At 42.4% G+C, this 17,824-nt stretch overlaps 1 protein-coding gene across 3 annotated transcripts in view; it reads left to right on the top strand.

Annotated features, from left to right (window-relative positions):
- LOC105563351 (calcium-dependent secretion activator) overlaps window positions 1–16,015 on the top strand; it is a 31,243-nt gene extending 15,228 nt beyond the window's left edge. The window contains exons 2-15 of one of the 3 annotated variants that reach the window (XM_012014867.1): window positions 778–1,349; window positions 2,402–2,569; window positions 3,146–3,637; window positions 3,806–4,212; window positions 4,323–4,787; window positions 5,239–5,598; window positions 5,921–6,166; window positions 6,521–6,824; window positions 7,793–7,949; window positions 8,089–8,540; window positions 9,436–9,594; window positions 9,716–9,832; window positions 9,967–10,205; window positions 10,573–16,015. In XM_012014867.1, the coding sequence (XP_011870257.1) occupies window positions 918–1,349; window positions 2,402–2,569; window positions 3,146–3,637; window positions 3,806–4,212; window positions 4,323–4,787; window positions 5,239–5,598; window positions 5,921–6,166; window positions 6,521–6,824; window positions 7,793–7,949; window positions 8,089–8,540; window positions 9,436–9,594; window positions 9,716–9,832; window positions 9,967–10,205; window positions 10,573–10,768 (4,194 nt within the window). In that variant the 5' untranslated portion in view covers window positions 778–917 and the 3' untranslated portion in view covers window positions 10,769–16,015. Of the gene's footprint in view, window positions 1–81; window positions 1,350–2,401; window positions 2,570–3,145; window positions 3,638–3,805; window positions 4,213–4,322; window positions 4,788–5,238; window positions 5,599–5,920; window positions 6,167–6,520; window positions 6,825–7,792; window positions 7,950–8,088; window positions 8,541–9,435; window positions 9,595–9,715; window positions 9,833–9,966; window positions 10,206–10,572 lie in introns of those variants that run through there. The other 2 variants (XM_012014866.1, XM_012014868.1) reach the window with 2 other exon arrangements.
- Window positions 16,016–17,824: the final 1,809 nt, after the last annotated feature.

The following is a 17,824-nucleotide window of genomic DNA, read 5'->3' as shown; positions in this document are numbered from 1 at the left end:
TTTTTAAAATTGATAAGGAACTCTAGAACTCTTCTGGGTGCATTCAGAACTGAAAAAAAAAGATTTTTTGAGACATGAGGTGCCAACTTCACAAAGGTTCGGCCGAGTCCTTTTGCGAGTTTCCGCGACGAGACGCAAAGCGATGGCAAGCCCGGACGCTGACGGATTGCAAATTGCTGTTTCGCGCGTGACAGCACAAAACGGAATTAGGATAAACGCTTTTCTTCGCTTTTGCGTACAACGGCCTGTAATTATGCGAGCCGCAGCCGGCGCGTCGAGCGCGCGCCTTTGCGCGAAGGATCGGGTGGAAATTGCGTGCAGGAGCCCGCAGGCAAATTTGACACGCAACTTCCGCGCTTACGTTAGACACAATGGACGGTAACAATCGCGACGGTTAGCACAACGGTAACTATAACTTGTCTTACACTTAATATGAAATTTTCAACTTAATCAAGATAATTGAACTCGCTGTACGTTTAACGAAATAATCCGGCTTTGCGTCAGAGAAAGGGAATTACAGTTTTACTTGCTACTATAAAATGCATTAATCCTCAGCCATATAATTTAATGTGACTGGCTGCTAAAGCACTTATTAGTTTCATTAATTACATCTCGTTGCGATGCTTCGCGATGGCAAAACCGTTTTAATCATCGATTACCCTCCGTTGCGTTAAATATTTAAAAGCGGCGTAAGAAATTCTCTCTCCCTTTCCCTCTTTCTTTCTCTTAATTAAAGATAATCACGCTGGGAGGTAATAAAAATGAATAACGTTTCAGTTTTATAGAAGAGCGCGTGATTAACGCTACGGAAGTGGTGGAACACGACGGCTCCGTGACCACGTGAAGCGGCTGGGCCTCTTGCGAGGGGGGGGTCGAGAACCGCGTGCGTACCCCCTTAGAGCGCCCCTTCTTAGACGATGATAGACCCAAGTTCATCCGAGGAGGAGAGTGAGGAGGACCAGAGCACTCACCATGGCGGCGGTGGCGGCGGTGGCGGCGGCCGCGCCGGGAGCGGCAGTTCCCACGGTTCCCGTCGTCATCCCGGAAGTATCGGAAGCGGCCCGGGCTCCGGTAGCGTCGGCTCGCTCGCGTCCGGCCTCACCGCCTCGCCGGGGGGCCCGAACCACGTGGGCCCGCCGAGCACCGCGAGCACCCACGGATCCGGAAGTCGCGTCGCCGCGGGGCCGCAGGACACCGCCGGGGCCGGTCTGGACGTGCCCAATCTCTCCAGCGCCAGGAACTCCCTGTCGCCGTCGATGAGCGCGGCCCAGGACGCCGCGAATTACGCTCAGCGGCCCACCAGTCCGTCTCCCTCGGTGGCCAGCGAGAAGACGGAAGCGGAGCTGCAGGTACGCGGGTGCACTGAATTTTCTTTCTCGTCGAGCAGGTTTTTTTTTCTTAACTAATAAGAATTCTTCAATGTCGCCAGCGGTGATTAACAACGTCAGTGTGTTCTTGACCATACCTGACATTTTTAATAATACAGAAAATTTATTGCGAAAAATATTACCTCAGCCAGAGTTTGAACCTAGACTTCCCTACACTCTAGGCGGGAGTCTCACCAATTCGACCACCGAGGCACGTGGAGACGCCCGCTTAGAGTGTAGGGAGGTCCAGGTTCAAACCCTAGTCGAGGTAATATTTTTCGCAAGAAATTTTCTGTATTATTAAAAATGCCAGGTATGGTCGAGAAAACACTGACGTTGTTTTTTTTCTTGTCGCACGCAAAATGTTTATTACGAAAGTGTAAAACGTGCGTGATATAAAACAAATAATATAATGAAGAATATTTCTCTCCCTTTCTAAAAAAAAAAAAACGAGATGTTACCGGCGTAAATGTCGTTAATATCGAACAGTTTTTAACAGAGGCCTGTTTTCCGCGATGCCGATTGGTTTTAGATTCGCGTGACCTCGCATGCGAATTTTGACAGTTTGTGAAAAAATATGATTAAAGAAGGTTTAGAGAATGAACAAAAGGTTAAAGAAAGAGAAGCTAAAGTTAGACATCTAATTGAGCGAAGGAGAATGATACTAACAAAGCAAAGTTTAATAAAGAAATGAGAGACATTTTGAAAAAATAATCAGAATGCATTGAAATGACTTCTACCAATTTAGTAAGAATGGATGAAGATGAGAGGCAACGTAAAATATTAATTATTAATTCAACCTATTCCAAAATAAGGACGATGCTAAAATGCGACACAATAAAGTGTGTCGGAGAATTTCTCTTTGCCGAGGATCTAATGTGCGAAATAATTCGAGCTCTTAACTTGCGGTCGGTTTGCAACGATTGTGGAAAACGTGCTTTGTCCAATTTCTTTTGCGAAGAGAAATGAGATGACAATCTTTCTAACAATACGCGATCTCGCTACGCCGATACGAATTTTCTTGTCTCCCTCAGGATAAGCAAGAGAGGGAGGAGGAGCAGAGGAAAACTCGGATTCAGCTTTACGTCTTCATATCTAGATGCATCGCTTATCCGTTCAATGCGAAGCAACCGATGGACATGACGCGAAGGCAGATGAAAGTAACGAAGCAGCAACTAGAGACCATATGTTCTCGTTTTCAGGTAAACCGCTGGATAGATTTGCCGTGTGTTTTTATTAAATACCGTCAATCGTCCACTTACGTGATTTCGCTAGGAAATATCGCTTAAATATTCGTTACACTTACTTATAATTTTAAGAAATAAGAGAAACCCTTCGTGATGAATAGCCGTTTCTCGAAGCCTTATGCAGGGTCTTATAGTTTAACCTGTAACCTTCACCTTCGCCGCTCTTAGATATATCGAAGCTGTACGATCGCATTAAATTATTGGCCGCTGTAAATATAGACTGTCCCCGCTATACCAACGCAATCGTATTTTATGTCTCGTATCGCTGCGTGAGATCTACATTAATTTCTCGTGCTTTTCCCTTATTACGCGAAATTAGAAATTCATCATACAATTTGTTTTACGTATAGAAACATAATACATGCGTATATATATGAACTTAAGAGTAGTTCCGTTCAGGAAACTGTTTTAGATGTTAATGAGAAGAATATAATCCGTAGAATCGAGAATGATCGATATTACACTTGGGCGAGAGGAATGTTACAGCGCGAAAGGAAATGACATGAGACATATCGCTCGTATGAATTGCAGAGCTTTTTGAAGGGCGAGACGCAGATCATGGCCGACGAGGCATTCCATAATGCCATACAGAATTACTACGACGTGTTCCTCAAGTCGGACCGAGTGGTGCAGATGGTACAGAGCGGTGCATGCTCCCAGCTCGACTTCCGCGAGGTATTCAAGAAGAACATTGAGAAGCGTGTTCGGAGCCTCCCGGAAATCGACGGGCTGAGCAAAGAGACTGTGCTTACGTCCTGGTTGGCCAAATTCGATTGCATCTTGAAAGGTACTGGTGACGAGGACACCAAACGGCCTTCCAGGATGCAACAGCAGTCTTTGAACTCGGAGCTGATACTGTCGAAGGAGCAGCTGTACGACATGTTTCAGCAGATTCTCGGCATCAAGAAGTTCGAGCACCAGCTTCTGTTCAACGCCCTCCTGTTGGACTCAGCCGACGAACAGGCTGCCGCCATCAGGAGGGAGCTGGACGGTCGCATACAAAAGGTCAACGAGATGGAGAAGGTATCGTGACGGTCGCTTCTTCCTCTTTTCATTTCGGCTTTTATTCTACTTTAACGCCGTTTCGTTTTGGACATGGATACGTTGTTATTTCTATTCGTTCAATCGCTGATATCTCACCGATCGCTTCTGCTCGTTCCTGAACGCCGACCGTTCCTTCTTTATCCCTAGAACCGCAAGCTCATGCCCAGGTTCCTTCTGAAAGAGATGGAGTCGCTCTACATCGAGGAGCTCAAGTCGTCTATCAACCTGCTAATGACTAATCTGGAGTCGTTACCGGTCTCCAAGGGTTCGATAGACAGCAAATACGGGCTGCAGAAGCTGAAGCGCTACAACCATCGTGGTGAGCGCTCCCGCTCCCGCTGTCAGGGCTCCCTCGCTAAACTGGAGGGCGACTCCGCCGATTCCGATCCCCAGCTGACGAAAATGGACGTCGGCCTGACCTTCCAGCTGGAAGTAGTCGTAATGGAGGTCAAGGGCCTCAAAAGCCTAGCACCCGATAGAATAGTTTATTGCACCATGGAGGTGGAGGGCGGCGAGAAGCTGCAGACCGATCAGGCCGAGGCCTCCAAGCCTATGTGAGTAAAGAAAGAGAATCGACGATCGGGGATGTACCAACCCGATCGCGATATACCAACGGGAGGTCAGAGCCGACCGCATCATTCTCGTCCACGGGTCCTATTTATAGGTGGGACACTCAGGGTGACTTCACGACAATGCACCCGCTGCCGGTGGTCAAGGTCAGACTGTACACCGAGAATCCGGCGATGCTCGCGCTCGACGACAAGGAGCTGGGCAAGGTGATCCTGCGGCCCACCCCGCTCTCGTGCAAAGTGCCCGAGTGGCATCGCATGAACGTGGCCAAGAATTGCGCCGATCAGGATCTACGCATGAAGATCGCCTGCCGCATGGACAAGCCGCTCAACATGAAGCACTGCGGCTATCTCTACGCGATGGGCAAATCCGTATGGAAAAAGTGGAAGAAGCGGTACTTTGTGTTGGTCCAGGTCTCGCAGTACACATTTGCGATGTGCTCGTACAAAGAAAAGAAAAGCGAGCCGTCGGAAATGATGCAGCTCGATGGCTATACAGTGGACTATATCGAGGCCGTTTCTGCTAATCTCATGGTCGGCATGGATTTGGAGGGAGGAAGGTAAATTTTCCTCCCTCGTGCAGAGAGAAAGAAGGAGAAATACCTAATCCCCGCTGCAGTAGCATGCTCGTAGTCGCACAGATTCGTAAGATTGCCTATTGCAATCGCGTTCGCTGTCAGACGTTAATTATCAAAGTTTTATTAAGACACTTTTTGTTCTTAGCAGTAGACGTTTAACTCTATTCGTTTTATTATTGCAAAACTACGCTGTTAGATGCTTTACATAATAATTCCAAAGCTTCAGAAAATAGATTTCTACCTCAGTTGATTTTACAATATAAATTTTATTAGTATCCAATACTTTGGAAGGCAATTAGTCCGATTCGTTCAACATTTTATTTTTACACGTCATTTTCCCAACGTGATCGAGCGAGATATTTCACAGCTGACAGGCGAAGATCGTGTGTCCTAATTGCACAATTTGCAATCACCAATTGCATGTATTCGACAGATATTTCTTCAACGCTGTGCGCGAAGGCGACAATATAGTGTACGCCTCGGACGACGAGAACGAGTGTCACTTGTGGGTGATGGCAATGTATCGGGCGACTGGCCAGTCGCACAAGCCCACTCCGCCGGTCTCTGTCGCTGACAAGAATTCAACCATCAGTAAGATTCAGGGTGACGCCGACCGTGCCAAGAAGCACGGGATGGAGGATTATATCAGCGCAGATCCGTGCAAGTTCGACCATCACGGTTTGTTCAAGTACCTGCAGAACTTGATCCTGGACTACAGACTGAACGATCCTTACTGTTCGCTCGGCTGGTTCTCGCCTGGTCAAGTTTTTGTGCTGGATGAATACTGTGCCAGGTAATCAAAAATTTTTTTATCAGCCCTTCAAATTTCCTTCTCGCTGCAAAGCCAGTAAACACCAGCTAACGGTTACGTAACATCAATATTATAATTTCCTACTCAACAGCGTATCTGTCGTGTCAAATATATATGTTATATATTACATTTATATTATTGAATGAAAAATTATACTTGTAATACTTCATTATTTGTTTCAATCAAGTATATTTTCACACCTCATAAACGGGTGTTTTGCAAGACACGAAATATGATAAAATTGGAAAGTACGAATTATTTTTCTCTCTTATTTTTGTCCGTAATATTGTTTTCTGTACAATAGATACGGCGTGCGCGGGTGCTTTCGGCATCTTTGCTATCTTCATGATCTGTTGGACAGAATCGATCGTGGAATTATGATAGATCCAACATTGATACACTTTAGTTTCGCCTTCTGTGCCACTCATGTTTATGGTAATACAACATCCGCCGATGGCGTGGGTTCGATTACCCACGAGGAGAAAGATAAGTTTCAGGAGATTAAAGAACGACTCAGGCAAATTCTCGAAAGCCAAATCACCAACTTTAGGTAAGCAATTCTCATCTCTTTGGAACTGTGGTTTAAAAAAAAATTTGTTACAAACAATTATTTACGCCTTTAATATTTAGTTCTACAAATTACCTTCTTACGTATTTTAAATTATTTTTCTCGATATTTTTCTTTTTTAAAAGTATCTTTTCTTTTATTTGAAAATAATGTTTGTAACAATATGTACGTTTTTACTTGGGAAGAAATTAATTTTTATGCATGCTATTAATAGCTGTTGCAATGAAAAAGTCTCTCAAAAATAGAAGAGACTGATCGATATTTTTCCAAAAATAATTTCCCAAAGATTGCCGCGACCGATTAAACTGTCACCAACTGTGTCTCTTCTGGCAACAGGTACGGTTTCCCATTCGGGCGTCCGGAGGGCGCGTTAAAAGCAACTTTATCCCTCTTGGAACGCGTGCTCATGAAGGACAGCGTGACGCCCGTGCCGCAGGAAGAAGTGAAAGCCCTGATAAAGAACTGCTTGGAAACCGCGGCACTTGTAAACTACACCAAATTGTCCGCCGAAGCAAAGATCGAAGACGATCTGAGCGGTGAGGTGTGCGTGCCATCCAGCAAGAAGCTGGAGGATCTTATACATCTCGCCGAATTGTGCGTCGACCTGCTCCAGCAAAATGAGGAACATTATTCGGAGGTATTAGTTGGGTTTTTAGAACTGAGTGTCGATTCTCGGGGCTCTCGAGAGAGAGGGTCAGCATGCCTTGAAACACGGACTTGGTAAGGGTCCGCCACCTCCTCAGAAGACAAACGCGCTCATTCCTCGTCGTCGTAGACAATTGGCCCGCGTAGACAGTCGCATAGAGAGCTTCTCTTATCACCGCGAAAGTCGCTTTCATATAGAATAATCTTTCAACTCGCGGACGTCGTGAGATATCCTATTGCAACTGAGAGACGTTCACTTTCTTGCGGAGAGACAAAGAGCAACACTCTACTTTTTTTTACGTTGTTTTACGTTTGCCTCTACATCGTGTATATACACCATGAAACACGTCAAACAGGACAATAAATACAGGATGCAATGATTAAATGTGCGTGTGCGTGTGTGTGCGCGCGCGCGCGCGTGTGTGTGTGTAAAGTACAGTCTTTCGAGGGCCCAAAGGTCACTTCTTAATTATTATATAATTGTAAATGAAAGCGCGGCCATTTGTCAGTAGTTTCACCGATCAATATTCTATTAATAATACTTTTATTTAGCAAAGGAATAAAATAATTCATTGCTACATCTATCCTAGCACTCCGCACTCCACACATCGCTGCGTTTAGTTTAAATTTAGTTTCACTTTCACTTGCCACGTATCACCTCGGACATCTCTCGCAGCCGAGGAACGTCTTATCGGCATTCGATCGTGATATCTCCCACGACGTTTAGCTCGACTCAATGATCACGTTGAGGTCTTAGATGCAGCAAACGCTTGTCGCTTAGCATTTACAAATTTTACGACCGTTCTCACGCACATTATGAAGTAGAAGTAGTGTCTTCTGGGTGCTCGAGGGCCCCGTGCTCAGGGTGGCGTCCCCATCACCCCGAGCTGAAGGAAATATGCCCACCGTATATGTGCGATGTCCAATATTTTCACGATCCGCTCCTACTACACTGTACCGCAGGCGTTCGCCTGGTTTAGCGATCTTATGGTGGAGCACGCCGAGATCTTCTGGTCACTCTTCGCCGTCGACATGGATAAAGTACTCGCGGAGCAACCGCCGGACACGTGGGACAGTTTCCCACTGTTCCAGATAATGAATGATTATCTCAGGACCGACGGTGAGTTTATTCTCATCCAGGATTACGACCGACAGGTTTCCACTTGATTATCTTTTCTAATCTTAATCTTATCAGCGATGCGCTTTGAAATTAGACTTAAGGCTTCTATAGATGGTCGCAAAGTTTAATTTGCACGTAGACAATTTGAAGAACGGAAGATTCCATCAGCATCTACGCGACACATTCGCGCCGTTGGTGGTGCGTTACGTTGATCTTATGGAAACGTCAATCGCTCAGTCGATTCACAAGGGCTTCGAGAAGGAGCGATGGGAGATCAAGGGGAACGGTTGCGCCACATCGGAGGATCTCTTCTGGAAGTTGGACGCGCTGCAATCGTTCATCGGCGGTTTGCACTGGCCTGATCAGGAGTTCAGGCAACACCTTGAGCAGAGACTAAAATTGATGGCGTGTGACATGGTGGAGTCGTGCATTCAGAGGACCGACGCGGCCTTCCAGCAGTGGCTTAAGAAAGGCATGACCTTCATTTCCACAGATTATATCATACCGTCGGAAATGTGCGCTATGGTGAACGTTATTTTGGACGCCAAGAATCAGAGTTTTAAGCTTTGTACTGTCGATGGAGTCGATGTGGTAAGTTCATTCGGTAGCTGATCCCCGGGAGAACCGTCGAGAAACGCGATGTAACATTCCGCGTTTTCACTCGCCAAATCATTTCAACGTAGATATAATATAATGTAGTGAGATCCATGACAACCATACATGGAGAGAATTTCTCTTAAATTTCACCCTGAAAATCATGTAATCGTGGAACAATTGTCATCTTGAAGAACTTTATAAGAGTTATTTTTGAAAATTTATCATAGATTTTACTAATAAAATCCACACAGCAAAATATTGTAAAACTTAAATCAGATATCATTTCACCGGCCATATTTGAAATATTTCGTAGATTCTGCAGTATGTAAAGTCCGATTTTACTAAAATGTAGTATTTGATATAAAATCAGATATATCTCAGATGAAATAATCATGATGTTTAGAATCTGAAAGACATCTCTCAGATATCCAAGCGATACCTGAATAGTTTTCTGTATCAGATTCATCAGATTATTGTAATATTTAGATATCTCTCGGATATCTTTGTAACATTTTTTGCCGTATGGGAATGTGTACTAACAAGTAAAATGTACGACTTTCAAAAAACTTTCATAAAATTCTTCGAAATGCCGTGTTGTCCCACGATCACATGATTTTCAAGCAAAATTTTAAGAGAAAATTCTCTCCGTGTAATGATTTAAGTTAAATTTAATTGACACTTTACCTCGTATTCTTGTTTAATTAATAAATTAACACTAAATATATTTTTTTAATATATTGTTTCAATATTTATTTCACTTTTAAAATAATTTTAAAATAGTTATTTTATTTTAAGATAAAACAACTTTTCCACGTTAAATAACAATGACATCGTTGTGAAATTAATTAGATACAATTTGAGTTGCTATTATTAATATTCATATTTCCAGCATCAATATCACTCCAAGATCGATGACATGATTGAAAAGACATCAGCGGGAATGAATCAAGGGATGATTAATAAGTTAATAACGGTATTGGAAGCGACACTGTCTAAGCTGTCTCGTTACGACGAGGGTTCTTTCATTGGCTCCATTCTCAGTCTCACGGTATTCCTTTCGTTCAATTGATAATTTAGCGAAGAATCGAGATGCCACGGGAGCGACAATATACACGCATCGAGAATTATTGGAATGTTCGTAACCGACGTCTTATAATTTGTTTCTTTAGAAAGTATCAGGGAGCGGCAAGGAAATGGGACAGGCTTACGTAAATTTCATGAGAAATTGCATGGATCAGATTCGCAGCAAAGTCCTCGACGAATTGTGGATTTTAACTTTCTTCGAGGTAAAAGTTGGTTCAAATAGTACGCGAAAAAAAATCTAATTGTAATTGTGTACCCAACGAGAAGTTGGAGCGGCTCTAGCAGTTCGCGATATCGGGGGAGATTTCGTCGAGTTACTTTTGACTTATGTTTGCAGCAATGGTACACGGCGCAGATACAAATGTTATGCAATTGGTTGTCCGAGAGGCTCGATCATAGCCTGCATTTGTATCAATGTACCTGCCTAGCTCATATCGTGAAGAAGATCTACTCGGACTTTGAGCTCCAGGGTGTCATGGAGGAGAAACTCAACACGAAGACATATCAGACTATAGACAAGAGGATGAAGACGGAAGAAGCAACTTGTGCCTTAACCATGAGCGCTCAGAACGAAGAGTAAGATCTTTTAATCTCTAACGTTAAGGGGGTCAGAACATTTTCATACTTAAAATATTCAGTTCAGACGTCCGATAAAAAGATATTGGTATTTGAAGATTTCCATTCGTAGTTCTAACTAAATTTGAAATTGGCTTTATAAAATTGCAAAATTCTTCCACATGATTAAAGTGCGCAACAAATTTTCTGCATTAACCGATTAATTAACAAATGTGGCCAGCTGTGGTCGAAGAAAATTTGTAATTTTATTATTATATCGGCAATTTGAAGAAACTAATCTTTGAATGTTTTAAGTATGAAAATGTTCTGCTATGCGGAGCGGAAAAATATTTCGTAGCAGGAAAGTGACTCGGGCCTTCTTTTGCAGAGGGCTTTCGGAGAACGGCAATGATGACGAAGTGGAGAGACCTAAGACAAAAGTGACGATCGTTGAGACGGAAGAGAATTACGTGGCCAATCTGAGCAACGTCACCTCGAACGTTGTTGGCAAAGTCGGTAGCATGTTCGGCAAGGGCATCGGCGGTCTTTCTACAAAGCTCGGCTCAGCCAGCAATTGGTTCTAGTTATTGTTTCTAGCACTCTGCCAGTAAACCTTACATTCGACTAGTACGTTCCTTCGTCTAAATAAGGGGATGCGAACGGGGAGACTTCTAAAGGCGTAGACAGTACCCTATAGGCAGTACGATGATCTAGAGTTTTGTCCATATAAACGAATGGTACGTTTAAACGATGCAATCGATCGGATCAGTTGGCTTTTACCACCTAGCAGATTGTTTCGGTTTTATTGCGGATTTCCTCTTTGCGAGAGACTTCCGGCCGTTCGCTGTGACATTCGACGCGCGGAGCTAACAAAATTAAAACTTATCGATTAATCGAACAACTAATTGCTAATATATTTACGTTGATTTAGTCATAGCTTTCGGATTTGAGATAATAATACATATTAGACGTAACAATGCGCGCGTTGAGAATTATGCGAACTCGTTGCGGGCTCGTTTGAATTAATCGGTTACTATTTATTTTTCATCTCAGGTAATAGCAGAAACATAGTCGAAATATTATATATTCGGAAAGGCTGATTGTGCGAAAACACGTACGATATAGACCAGAGTAAACGCGTAGATATCTAATCATATTACAAAGGTGTATGTATATAAACGTACATGCATATGCAACGTGTAATTATGAGGTATTCATACATTCTGTCGTGGTCTGCATGCGCCAGACTAACGTCATTATATATATTAGCTGAGTTGTCAGAGCACAGAATGCAGAGTTTTCCTACCTAGTCTGTGTACCGCCAATTGTTTTTGCGGATTTAATTGTCGAAGGATAAGAGCACGGACATGCATTTGTCGCTGAAAAAGATTCTCGGGTCGATTGCAACGTTACTTGGGTGTAAGACGTGGGACCGCGATAACGGAAGCGCGGAAAGTCCCTGAATAGAAAAGGGAAAACGGGGCGGGAGAGGAACCGCGACTGACGAAGTTGCTTACCGAATTAATTTTGCGACCAGCGAGGCAATGCTTTTTCAACTGTTAGATACGATCGCTGTTGTCTGTTGGACGACCATTCGCCCGATAGATTCGAACGGAAGATCTCTCGTGTCGTCGCAAAAATCTGTCGCGAAGCAAAGAAAGGAACGTTGTTTTCTTTCATAAAATAAAATATGCAAGATGGGAAAGATTTGCCGAGAAATATTTCTTTTCCGGCGAAGCTAAAGATTTATTTCGCAAAAATCTTCAACCACTTTTCATTGGAATTTTCACTGCAATTGAATCCCAATCGAAATTTCCGAGACATTGAGCTAAAATTGAGTTACAATCAATTACGAGACTCTGTTATTTATGTTTCTGAAATTTAACTGATAAAATATCTGTGTTGCAAATTATCACGTTTTTTCATCAATCTGTATCTTGAATATTTTTGTGGTCTGAGGCACTTTGTACAAGAATTAATACAGTTGATATTATTCATATATATAATATATCGTACGTATAATGTTCAAGATTAGGTTGTCAGCAGTGATAAATAAGTTTAATGACATTCAACTTGCATGAATAATCGATAACAGTTTCTCAAACGGCAATAAATAATAAGTACATAAATATTTAATATGATTATTGTATACATACAGTGTTATCTTACGTGGTTTCTTTCCGATGGTACTATAAAATTATTAATCACATAGAGAGGCGTAAGCGTACTAATTAGTCGCGATCGAATGGTCGCCAATAACCATCAGAAGCAGTGAGCGTAATAGCACGTTATTTTTTATCTGTGTTATACTTCTTCTAATTTACATATATCAATATGTATCAGTGTATCGTCCGCGATCTGTAGTAATAAATCGCGATCTTTTATTTGCGAGTAGAGAATAAACGCGAGCAAGTGAGGAACTTTTCTAGCGAAGTCGCTCTCAGAGATTAATCAGAGGATTCTTCGTTTATCGGCGAATAGCGTTAAAATATTTATTTTAACATTATTCGAACTGCAAGGGAAAGGTTCTTTCTGCAAGAATCGTACGAAGACTGTTAATATCCTGCGGAGTAAAATTTCTCGGTATGCACCGAACATGCACTGTGCACTCGCTCGAAAAGTTTTCATTCTTAAGATCAACTCTCGATATACGCGATACTTTCTCAAGTGATCACTTGGAAGCAATTCTCAATCGTGTTTACCGCAGACATTTGTCTGTCGAGAGTCGCTGTTGAGAGTGAGTCTTGAAATCGAGAATGAGTTATCCGGTGTTGAAAAATGCGTCGAATTTCGCCCTGATCGCGATGAAAGAAATATATAACTTTTTAGCTTCATTTTTGTTTTCGTTATCGTCGTCAACAATACGTCGATACTACTAACGTCCTGTGAAAAAAAGCAAGTGTTATGTAGGTTTACATTGCAAGAAAGCCTTGTCTCTCGATTACGAGACGCATATATATTTTCAAAACCTCACGATATAATGTTCGTATATCGATGGATATTTTTATTCAGCTTGATATAAACTCTTGAAAGTGCATCAAACGCGAAAGTATAACAACGAAGCAGGATGAAAAATGTACGTCCTCGAAGAAGTCTTTGCTATCTTGCGTTGCAGCATCTCGTCCACGCGATTGGTTTGTGCATTTCTGCTTTTCGGATCAACGCGCGAGACAAATCCTAACGAATTCATATCAGGCTCCTCGAGCTTTCTCTGTCTACCTCAAGTCCTAAGAAGCATGCCGCTGCTATTTATGTAAATTAATTTTAGAGCGATCAATTGTAAGATGCGAGACTGCTATAATCTCAATTTAATAAAAATACAAAATTAATTTACACTCCAAGTTTATATTCGGAATAAAACGTGCAAATTTTTTCTTCGCAGATGCAACAATTTATACAGGGTGTCTGATAAATTGCTAATGAACCGAAATATGTAGGTGGATTAAGGCAAACTGAAGAGAAAAGTCAGATACCATGATGCAAAATAGTCATTGAGTTATTAATTATTATGTCTAAGCAAATGAGCGGCGCCCGCGGCGCGCGAGCGACGAGCGACACTACGCCCACCGAGCCCGGCCTACAGTCGGAAGCCTGTTTCCGTTCACTCATTCGCTTAGACGTATTAATTAAAAACTTAATAACTATTGCGAATTTTGCATATCTGACTTTTCTTTTCAGTTTGCCCTAATCTACCTACATACTTCGATTGATCAGTTACTTATCAGACATCCTGTATATGGTTCACTAAAAAAAATATATATATGGAATTACATTTAAGACAAATATAGATTATGCCAAATTATTTGTTGAATATCGATTTTTCACTGCCTGGTTAGCGACGGACACATTTTTCACCCTACTTCGACGAGTAAGGCAGTAAAATTAAACGTACAAGAAGGAAGAGAAGAGACACACTATAAAAATGTTAGCGGTCGCGCGAACACGAGGGGCGAGGGATTTACCATTCGTTTGTACATACTTTAGCGGTGGCGAAACGGGAAAGAGTACATTTTTTATATATGACACAAAATAAAGAAGAGAGAGAGCTCGCGCGAGAGCGGAGCGCGGCAATCGGCAACGGATTTGAGGGGAATCGTTCTGTCACGCGCTCACGTTGCAGAAGCAGAGGTGATGGCATTCAAAGAGATTCGCATTGCGGCTCGACAGCCTGTTCCGGCGCGCATCCGCGTGCGCGGCGGAAGGAAATTCTTAGGGACGATGTTGTATGCTTTTCATCGTCGACTTTTGAACCCGACAGAGTATTTTTTGATGCATCGCACGTTTACAGAGTAGGGCGACGAAAAGCGAGCTCCCTTATTCTCTCTCAAATCTCTCTATCCTTTCTCTCTGTCTTTCTCTCTCTTTCTCTATCTCTCCCTCTCTCTCGTCGGATTTTGACAAGTGCATGTTAGTTCGCTAACTAAAGGATGAGATAATTGTTACACACTCCGTATACGGATTCTTTTAATCTCAGTATCTAATTATTACGTGTCTTCAGTGGGTCCCCCGAGGAGAGGAAAACGCGTACGGCGTCGGATTAAAGCTACGTTTTTGCGCTCGACTCTCGGTTCAATTAATGTCCTTTTTTTTAAATCGAGACGCGCGAAGTGCAACAATGGTGCCTGATGAAAATGCCTTTATCATGCTTCGGAATTTCTCCTTGTCATGTTAAGTCGAACGAATTTTTTCGGGTGTAAAGTGAAGGGAATCCACGTTAATATATTCTTAATTGTTACGAGTTGCCGAGATAACTTTCAGCAACACGGATAGATGACTTTAGTTTCGTTTCATCGTCGATCCGCGGATTGGACGAAGTATTGTTTGACGCGTCGCGCGTCGACAAACTTGACTAAAATTCGTCGAGATATCGAAATACTGATTTCAACTCGATTGTTAATACACACGGTATCGAGTATTGCAACACTTTGCGCATGATCGGAGAAAAGATAGAATGTAAGGGATAAAGCAAAGATGATTCAGAAGCCTGATGAGCGCGTTATTAGCTGCTGCTTGAATGTTTCGCCACTAGCATCGCAGCGACCAGCGAAGCGTCATGTAAATGCACGACTTATCGTCGCGACGATGTACATTGATATCGATTAAGTAAACGCGGCCTTACACACACATCGTAATATGATACTTGCCGTCGCGAGTACGACGAGATTTTACGGGAGCGTAAAAGCAAGGAGCGAGACTCGTTTTTAAGCTCAACGGTGGCAAAAGTTAGGCGGGAGAAAACGAAGGCAAAGAAAAGGAAACGAAGCACGGGGAATTAGGGATGTTATCAAAAGTTTAAAAAAAAAAGCTAAATTATTATACTATACTTATCGATGCTAACGTTAGAATTATTATGATTATCGTGGTTATTCTTACTATTGGTAATTCTCCTATACTCTACGATTAATTAGATTAGGACAGTTTACGAAACGATCTCTCTTTCTGTCTATCTGTCTGTCTGTCTGTCTGTCTATCTACCTATTTATCTGTCTATCGATTTTATCTCGATCTGTCCGTCTCTGTTTTGCTCCGTCAATAGTGACTCTTCACTAAATCTCGACACGAACACTTCTGTCGCCAGCTCTCTCCACTAGTCACTCTTGCCTTTTGTTCCTTCTCGCTCTTTTTCCTTTCTCTCTCTGTTAGTCTTTCTCTCTTCCCTCTTTCTTTCTCTTCTTTTCCCTTTCCACCTACCTCTTCTCAGTTTTGCGTTGAAACTGTGACTTTACTTACTGAACCGAAGAGATGGTCTTTTTACTCTAGCCAGTGTTCTAGTCGATTTAACTTTTACTCAACTGTTGTTCTCTCGTTAATAAAAATTCCGACAAAAAAAAGCAAAACAAGATACAGAAAAAAACAACACATATCCCGACACTTTATTTCCTTCTCAATAATCGGCACGATTCGATCGGCATATTCTATCGGTGTCATCCAGTCATGTGTTTTTCACGAGAAGAAAAGAGAACAGAAATCACTCGCTCTCATCGTCTGTCGCCCACATAATAAAGTCTAGAGCGGAAGGTAAACGTGGTGTGAATGTGCGCATTTTCTGTAAATAATGGCATAACTTACATACCCATGTAACACGCAGCATCCTCATCGTAGCATTGTCATTGTATAAGAGAAGAACGGCCGAAAGGGGAAACTCTTGTAAGGAGAAGAGAGGACGGAGTTGGAGAACGGATTTGATTTCGATTTGAATTATCGCAACGCGCGGGAGGAGATACGGAGAGAAATGGGGGAAAAAAGATTTAACTTTCCATCCCGTTTTTTCCCCTCTTCGTCTCGAGTGTTCCAACGGAGATGAAATCCTCTTTAGCTCCGTCCTCTTTCGTAGGGAGAGGAAGGAAAAGAAAGGATTGAAAGTAGCACGAGTTTCATTGTAAATAAGCGACGCGCGACCTCGTATTTTCGCGCCACCGTCTCGCCAGTTTCTGAGCCCGCGAAGAAAACGAAGGGAAGAAGGAAAACGGGAATTATCGCTTGCTTAATCGTAACGACGTATGAATGATAATCACCGCCTGTCTCATTCTTTCTTTCTCGCTCGCACATACTCTTTTTCTCTCTCTTTCTCTCTTTCTTCCGTTCTCCCATTCACTCTCACTCATCGAAGCATCAATCCCATCTCTTTACTCGACTGCAAAGCGGAAACGACTGTGATCTAGATTAGTGTTACACATCGCATGAAGAAGAAAAGAAGAAGAAGAAGAAAAAGGAGAAAGAAACAAAAGAAAAAAACAATCGATCGATCAGTGCTTAAATGCGACATCGACCATGATCATGACAACGTAGTTTATGAATGTGTCGTAGCGATTAAGTATTTCTTATGGACTCACGCATATACATAATATATAAATATATATAAATAAATAAATGAAAACAAAAATAAATATAAAAATATATATACACATTACGCCGCGCAGAGAGAGAGGCTATATGCGAAAAACGTCGGTATGTTCTTTTCTTTCTTTTTTTTGCGGAGCATTTGTGTAAGTAACTCGCATGTGGGGCAAGAAAATGCAGATGCATTCATGTAATTGCAATTAATAAAGTATACGTTATAAAATGTATAAACATGCCGTGCAGCGTACGTACCAACGTGTTCGCCCCCATAGGAAAATGTCTCAAATACTGGGTAACAATTACATCACCCAAAAGGAGGAAATTTCACAATGATTGCATCAAGGTGATTCGTCAAAACGCAGCGGTTTTGCAGGAATAAAATTTCTAAATGGTATTTGTCAAAAAATCTCAATTTAGGAGATAAATCACGCACAATTATTTCGACATTTCGAAGCAAAATTGTTCAAGACAGTTACGTCCCTGGTAGGAAAATGTCTCAAATATTGTGCAACAATTGCATCACTCAATAGGAGGAAATTTCAAAATGATTGCATCAAGGTGATTCGTCAAAACGCAGCGGTTTTGTAGGAATAAAATTTCTAAATGGTATTTGTCCAAAAATTGATAATTTCTGTGGCGGTCGCAATACGCGATCCGGCACATATTGGCAAATCCGGCACCGCGCGACACGCGCGCGGGAGCGCGAGCACCAGCCTGCGAGTAGTTCGCCGGCCGCCGCTAGGCCGCGCATGGTGGCGGGCGAAAAACTAGGAAGTAAAATTCAGTCTCGTAGGGTATAT

Source organism: Vollenhovia emeryi, unplaced genomic scaffold (assembly GCF_000949405.1).
Source record: "Vollenhovia emeryi isolate VEMERY1.0 unplaced genomic scaffold, V.emery_V1.0 DF939177.1, whole genome shotgun sequence".
NCBI lineage: Eukaryota > Metazoa > Arthropoda > Insecta > Hymenoptera > Formicidae > Vollenhovia > Vollenhovia emeryi.
This window is presented reverse-complemented; position numbering and strand designations above follow the sequence as displayed.